The sequence below is a fragment of the Impatiens glandulifera genome, chromosome 1, assembly GCF_907164915.1.
Source record: "Impatiens glandulifera chromosome 1, dImpGla2.1, whole genome shotgun sequence".
NCBI lineage: Eukaryota > Viridiplantae > Streptophyta > Magnoliopsida > Ericales > Balsaminaceae > Impatiens > Impatiens glandulifera.
The window spans coordinates 113,969,717-113,978,392 of NC_061862.1; the positions used below are offsets into that span (position 1 = coordinate 113,969,717).

General features: G+C 24.6%; 1 protein-coding gene across 1 annotated transcript; it reads left to right on the top strand.

The window, feature by feature from the left end:
* Nucleotides 1–1,513: 1,513 nt before the first annotated feature.
* LOC124940775 (WAT1-related protein At2g39510-like) lies at nt 1,514–8,431 on the top strand. The gene is made up of 9 exons (XM_047481313.1): nt 1,514–1,760; nt 2,674–2,836; nt 2,925–2,987; nt 3,070–3,186; nt 3,285–3,513; nt 3,593–3,754; nt 3,820–3,971; nt 4,066–4,183; nt 8,357–8,431. Exons 1-9 carry the CDS (start codon nt 1,514–1,516, stop codon nt 8,429–8,431), a joined length of 1,326 nt encoding a protein of 441 aa, XP_047337269.1.
* Nucleotides 8,432–8,676: the final 245 nt, after the last annotated feature.

The following is an 8,676-nucleotide window of genomic DNA, read 5'->3' on the forward strand; positions in this document are numbered from 1 at the left end:
TTCGCTAAATCTTTACGGTTTCTGAATTGCCCTATTTTTGCATTTACTCTGTTTTACTATTTGTTCTCTTCTTTAACAATGGGGAAAAAGAAGAGTAATAAAGCTAAGGAAGTCAAAGAGTTTGTTATTGAAGATCTCAAGGAGATTGTTGAAGAAGTCATTCAAGAAAAACATGACAAAAGAAAAAGAAAATCAAATGTTGTGGAAAATTCTGAAGAAAATAATGTAGGAAAGCAGAGGAAGAAGGCTTCTGAAGAAAACAATATAGGAAAGCAAGAAAAGAATGAAGGACTCTGGAAGGTTGCTTACAATGAAACAGCCAATTTGTTTGGGCTCAAAAACTAAATCACCAAGCTTCTGATGCATTCTAATAAAAAGGGAGAGATTGTTCTTAATAATGAGAAAGTTCAGCATATAACAATTCAAGTCAATGTTCATTATCTTCAGGATTGGAATTTGCTGAAGAATGAAGAATATGAAGAGATAGTAAACTGGTCAGTGGCTATAATGAGGGAGCTGATGAAGGCTCCTAAATCGTAGACCTATACTATTAGAAGCAACGCTACCTGGAAAGTAAATGTGGTATGGAATAAAAATATAGTAAAGAAAGCTAAAAACCATGCCTACAAAGGGAAAATCTTCTTGAGGAATGTTAAAACAAAAGTGGAGATACTTAATTCTCCTTTTAAATTTAAACTTCCCAATGAAGTAGAAGAAAAGTGCATAAAGGAATGCAAAAATGTGGTGGTAGGTAATTATATTGGAAAAAACAGAATATCATTCTCAATCACTAAAGAAGCTTTAATGAAACAATAGAAAAAATGGGCTGGAGAAGATCTCTGCAAATATTCATGATCTTTAATTTTTTTTCAATTCAAAATGGGTCGAATCTGAATGAAATTCTAGAACATGAGAATACATATATTGGATCCAACTGTATAAAGTTGGAAAGATGGTCAGAAAATTTGAACCTGTTAAGTAAACCTAAGGAGACAACAAGATATGGTTCAAGTTTTAGAATATCCCTGCACAGATGTACAATGTAGAAGCCATTAGTCATTTTGTAGGGTTATTGGAAAAACCATTATACATGGTGGACCCAATCACATAAGTAGGATAGCATTTATCCGTTGCTAGAATTAGCATAGAGGTAAATCCTCATATCACATTGCCGAATAATATGATAGTGGTCGATAGGAAAGAAAAATCTAATGTCATGGGAATCACTTATGAATGGAGACCAGACAGGTGTGCATTCTGCAATACTTTCAAACATGCCAGCACGAAATGTGCTCAAGCTATGGATGATGAGCAGATGATACTGAAAGACTAAGAAGAAAAAAATATGGAAAAAGAAAAATGGGAGTCTAAAAACAAAGAGAAAAATCTAGAGAAAAATAAAGAAACAGAAACCAAGAAGGACTTTGAAAATGAAGAAAACAATAAAATTGAAGAAAAAATATTAAGGGGGTTTCTGTTGAAGAAGAGAATAAATGTAGAAATTAAACAGAGAATGAAGAAGATGAAAGAAGTTGATTCTCAAACAAGTCAAGTTGTAATACATGAAACCATAGAGGAGGATACTCAGAATAATCAAGCTAAAATAGATGTTACCAAGGCTATTGCAGAGGATACCATAGATGAAGTTGAAGGAAGTAAAGACAAGAATCATGAGACTGATCTAGAAATTCAAGTTGAGAACAACAAGATGAAGAGCCCGAAAATCCTAGAAAATAATTCATTCTATCAAATCAAAACGGGTTCATATAAAGAAAGAAATCAAAATGAGAATATGCAGTATTAATCAAACTCTTCAGTTCATCCCCCTTTCATTGCAAGAGGAATGAGAAAAGGAAAGAAAAGGGAAAGAGAAAGACAATCTGTTGATACAACAAGTTGGTATGGAAACAAAAATCATGATTGGGATAATTAGGATTTGATACAGTTTATAATCTTTGTCTGTAATCTTTGTTTGTATGTTTGATTGCTACTAATCATTTTTTTATGGTCGTTTGATTTTCATTCTTTAATCATAGCTAAAGTTTGACTAGCTTTGATTCATAACCCTCCCACTTTTTGGATTTTAATAAATGGTTTTAACCGTTTTTAAAAAAAAAAATTAAATTATAATTTAGAATTGTTATGTTTAACTTTAAGTAAGAACATAATAATTTTTATTTTTTTTTTTCCTTAAAAAAATTATACATAAAATATTAATTTTCTTTTAAATATAAAAAATCAAAGAAATCTTTTATCATTAATTGAGTTTTATTTACCGAGAATATAAGATTTAGCATTATCAAAAATATAAGAAATTAAGTTGATTTTATGAGAATTTATTATTTACAAGATAATAATTAATTAATTAACATGAGGATAATTAATTAAATACCATTTGAAGAAATCAAATAAAAATATATATAATAGATTTATTAATTATTCCTTGCAACAATAATTATATAAATAGACAAATTTAAGAACTTTCTAAATACAATCAAAATAATCTTTTCACCTTTATTAATTCTACTTCAATTGCAATTGTCCAATCCTCTATACAAGTGTCAAAAAATCATTTTTTTTATATTTTTATTTATCTAACCGTCTTACAAATTAATTTCTTTAAAATAAGACAGTGGTAATTAAGAAGTATGAGGTTATTTCTGGGATTACAAGCTCTGGTACCATGGGCTGGAGTGATTCTTATTCAAGTTTTATCTGCAACAAATTCATTAATTACCAAAGCTGCATTGAATAAAGGGATGCAATTTGCTGTTTTTGCCCTTTATAGAAATATAATAGCTTCTGCATTCTTGATCCCTTTTCTATATTTCAAAAGGTATTAATTATTATTATTCTATTTATAATTTATTAATAATTTTACATATTTTTCAATTAATTTACAATCTATTATTTTTATTTGGCAGAAATTCACTACCTAGAATGAGTAGGAATGTGATGTGCAAAATTGTAATCCTAACCATTCTCGAGTAAGAATTGTTATTGATATTCTTTAACTTCGAATAGAAAATTTTAAATTTTCTGAAAACAAATTTAAAATTTATGATACAGGCCTGTAATGGATCAAAATATCCTTTATGCCGGTTCAAAGATGACACCAGCTAGTTTCTCAACATGTCTTTCTGGTGTCACTCCATCACTCATATTTCTTTTAGCATGGAGCTTGGGGTATATAATTATTATTAAATTGTTTATGTAAAATGGATATTTAAGGGGTATTTTAATTAATTTAAACAAATTTGGACAATTTAAATTGAATTGAATAGAATGGAGAAAGTGAATTTCAAAGAGAGGCGTAGTCAGGCAAAGTTATTAGGAACAGTGATTGCAACTGGTGGTGCTATTCTCATTTGCCTTTATAATGGACCAGCCATTGCTGTCTCTTCCAAATCTCAAACATCAACTACCCATGAAAGATTTACAGAGAATTGGATTGAAGGTCCCGTGTTTGTCATCATCGCGAATGTTTCATATGTTGTTTATTGTGTTACCATGGTATATACACTTTTTGTTTATGGTTAATTTTCTCGATTTTTTTTGTCTTAACTTTGGTGGGTGAATTGTTTCCTTTCAGGGTAGTGTTCTTGTGGAGTATCCATCTCCTCTAGCAATAATATCGATAATATCGTTCTTAGGAGCAATTATGAATGTTGGAGTTGCTTTAGGGTTGGAGTTCAAGCATCCCGCTTCTTGGATTATCGGGTGGAATGTCATATTTTTGGCATATGTATACGCAGTAAGTAATATTTATAAATAGTTTGAGTGAAAAAATATTAACTTTATTGGTATTGTGAATTTCAGGGAATAATTGTTTCAGGACTGATGGCATACATTATAAGTGCATTGACACAAATGAAAGGTCCAGTTTTTGTGGCGTCCTTTAGCCCAACATCAATGGTCCTTGTTATGGTTATTGGTTTCATCGCACTAGGAGAGAGCATTCACGTCGGAAGGTTTTAAACTATTTCAATACATTTCTTTTAAATGAATACGGATTTAGACATAAAAGTGTTTATAACTTTTAATCATATATATATTTTTTATTAGTTTAATAGGCACATTCTTCATTGTTTTGGGTTTGTTCACTCTCCTTTGGGGGAAAAGTGGAATTCAACCGCCACAATATGAAGAGGAACCGCGACGTGAAGAGCAAGAAATGGAAAGTGTAATTATGCCTAGTTCATAGTAATAAATGTACATAAAGATGTTTTTAGCAAAATAATGGGTTAGATTACTTGTTCTATTAGTATGTAACACCTATATATAATTTGTAGCATCTATATATAGTTTCAAGTTAATAATAATAATAATAAATCTTGTATTTCATTTATAATCTCGAAAATGTTAGTTTGATATTATTCAAAATGATGTTATTATTATTAATTAATTTCATGTAATGTTTTTATTTACCTGTTTAGTCTATTGTTAATGTATTTTATTAGTTTGACAAATTTATTATTCTATTATATATTGTTTTTGTTATGTGTTTCAATAATATCTATTTATTACTTATTTATAATTCAAATCACAATTTTTTAATAATTTTATTTGTATAATCCTTTATACATGGGTAAAAAATCATATTCTTTTTTTTTTTTTTTTATCAAAGAGGTCTTACTCAATTAATAATTTCTAATTAAGAAATAATTATATCGTCATTTACGAAACTTTTGGACATTTTTGGTGCATGTATGTATACGTGGAATAAAACATATTTTCTTATTAAATTATTACATTTTTTCGGTTATGAATATTGTATATTTTATCAAAATTGTGTGAAAATGGAAAAAATATCTATTTATATTGAGTCTAAATTTAATTTTACTAATTTTTTTCAAGTTATTATATTAATTAATTTTAATTGTGTATGTTTGAATAATTTAATTTAATATATTTTCTTATATTTTGAAGAATGTGAAATTTATTTTATTTAAAATTGTGCCAAAATTTATTTTTTATTTTGTATTATAGTTAGTATTTAAAATAATGCTACACTAGTTCTAATTAGTTTTATATTCTTATTATATTTAAGTTTTATAATAAAAGATTTATGTAACAATAGTGAAAAATTTATAAAACAGATATATTAATAATAGTAAATGTTATCATGATAATTAATAATATTAAGTTTTTGCTTTATTTATATAATATAATATATTTTATTAATATATATATATATATATAAATATTAATTTTAAGTGTTTTGTTTCTTTATATAATATAATATATTTTATTAAAATATATATATATATATTTATTTATTAATTTTTTTATGATTTGAAAATTTAAATATATTAAATTATAAATTTCTTATAGGTAGAATTTAGAATAATATAATATTATAATAAAATTATTAAGATTTAATGTAAAAGAATTTTTTCAAAGATTTTATTTATTTATTTGAAAGTGGCACGAACTCGTTCGCGATAATTTATTTATTTTTGTTATTGAGGTGAAAATCTAAATTATAATTTAGAGTTATTATTTTTAACTTTTAGTAAAAACACATTAATTTTAGTTTTTTTTAAATTATAAATAAAATATTAATTTAATTCTTCCTCTACATATAATTTTAAAAAAAAAATCTTTACAATTTTAAAAAGTTTTTTTTATTATAAATATATAATATTTATAAATTAAACTGATTTTATGATAAACTTTATTTCATGTTAATAATTAATTAATTAATTATGGATAAATAATTAATTATATACAATAGGAAGAAACTAATAAAAAAATATTAATAAATTTATTAATTATTCTTTAAAATAATAATATAATTTGACTAGTTGAGAACTTTCTAAATACAATCAAAATAAATCTAACATTTTTTTGTTGTTTCGGGAGTGATCGCATACATTATAAGTTTGTTGACACAAATAAATGGCCGATTTTTGTGTAAGCGTTTAGCCCAACATCCATTGCACTAAGATAAAGCATTAATGTCGGAAGGTTTTAAACTATTTCAATTAGTGATAATTAAGAAACAATTACAAGGTCATTTGCGTGGAATAAAACATATTTTCTTATTAAATTTTTTCGAATATAAATATTTTATATTCTACAAAAATTGTGTGAATTTTTTTTTAAATCTCAATTTATATTAAGTCCAAATTTAATTTGATGACATTCTTGCAAATTATTACAATGATTAATACTAAATTGATGTGATTGGTAATTCAATTTAATATATTTTCTTAAATTATTACTAATGTCAAAAATTATTTTTTTACGTTGTATTAGTTTTTATTTAAAATTGTGTTACACAAATTCTAATATTGTTTTGCACAAATTCTAGAATCATGCTGCACGAATTCTAATATCTAGTATATTTTGTACGAATTCTAGTTAGTTTTATATTTTAATTAAATTTTATATTAAAGTAAAATATTTATTAAATGCTGTAATAATAATTAGTAATATAATATTAATTTTAAGTGTTTTTGTTTTCTTTATATAATATATGTATATATAAATTAATTTTAAGTGGTTTTGTTTCTTTATTGAATATAATTTATTAATATATATATATATATATATATATATATAAGTTTTTATTAATTTATTTATGATTTTCAAATTTAAATCATAATAAATTATAAATTTTTTATATATAGAATTTGAAATAATACAACATTATAATCAAAATAATTCGATTTTAATGTAAAAAAATTCTTTAAAATTTTATTTTTTTATTAAGATTGTGGTACGAACCCGAACCCGCACGATAATTTATTTATTTTTGTTATTGATGTAAAATCTAAATTATTATTTTGAATTATTATTTTTAACTTTTAGTAAAAAACACGTTAATTTTAATTTTTTTCTTGAAAAAATTATAAATAAAATATTAATTTAATTACTCTTTTAAATATAAAAAATTAAAAAATCTCTATCATTTAAAAAAGTTTTATTTATTTTAATTATATAATAAATTAAATTAATTTTATGATAATCTTTATTTCATGTTAATAAATAATTAATTATGAAGAGGATAATTAATTAATTATTTTCCATGAAAAAAATAATTTAAAGTGATCGCATATATTATAAGTGCATTAAAGACACAAATGAAGGCCCGGTTTTTGTGGCAGCCTTTAGCTCAACATCCATTGTTCTTGTTATGGTTATTGACTTCATTGCGCTAGTAGTGAACATTCATGTCGAAAAATTTTAAATTATTTCAATTAGTGGTAATTAAGAAACAAAAACGAGGTCATTTGTATGGAATAAAACATATTTTCTTATAAAATTTTTATATTCTTCCAATTATAAATTTTGTATATTATATCAAAATTGTGTGATATTTTTTGATAAAATCTATATTTATATTAAGTCCAAATTTAATTTTTTAAAATTCTTTTAAATTATTATATCGATTAATACTAATTGATGCGATTGATAATTCAATTTAATATATTTTATTATATTATTACTATTGTCAAAAATAATTTTTTTACGATGTATTAGTTTTTATTTAAAATTGTGTGGCACGAATTCTAATATATAGTATCATGTGGCACGAATTTTAATACTAGTATATTGTTGCACTAATTCTAATTAGTTTATATTATTATTCTAATTAAATTTTATATTAAAGTAAAATATTTACTAAAAAGATATATTATTAATAGTTAATGTTGCATTGATAATTAGTAATATAATATTAATTTTAAGTGTTTTTATTTTCTTTATATAATATAATATATTTTATTAATATATATATATATATTTATATAAGTTTTTCATCAATTTATTTATGATTTTCAAATTTAAATCATAATAAATTATAAATTTCTCATATATATAATTTAAAATAATACATTATAATAAAAATAATTCGATTTTAATGTAAAAAAATTCTTATAATTACGATCGGCCCAAACGACAAGATCGATACGAATGACACGATCGACACGAACGACACGATCGGCTTGAACATCACGATCAGCATGATTTGCACGATATCAAGGTCGCAGTTCACTCATTGTAATCACGTTTTTAGTTATATAATGTCGATTGTCAAACGTGCGCACAATCGGAATAATCGACACAATCGACATAATTGACACGATATCAGCTTTAGTTGCTAGGTCGGTCATTCATCTATAAAGCTTAGTTGGAAGGTTAGGGTTTCTGGTTTACCCTATTCTGTATAGCTAGGGTTTCAAATATATCATATTATGTAATTGTTATTCTTTGTTGGTTTGTTCTATTCTTCATTAAAATGGGAAGAAAGAAAAGCAATAAGTATAAGGAAGTCAAAGAATTTATGATAGAAAGTTTAAGGGAGGTAGCTGAAAAGAAAATTGATATGATTGTTGAAGATATAATTCAGGAAAAACAGGTATGCAGCAAAGATAATGAGCCAATTGCTGTTCAAAATTCTGAAGAAAGTGCTGTAGGAAAATAGGGGAAGAAAGAAGGAATTTGGAATGTTGGTTATAATGAAAGAGCTAACCTGTTTAATCTTAAAACCAGATTACCAAACTGCTAATGCATGCTAAGAAGGGTGAAATCACAATCAGTAAAGAGAAAGCTCAGCAAATAACAGTCAAACTCAATATTCATTATCTCTATGACTGGAATTTACTAAAGAAAACATAATATGAGGAAATAGTTAAATGGTCAATTGATGCAATGAAGGAGCTGATTAAG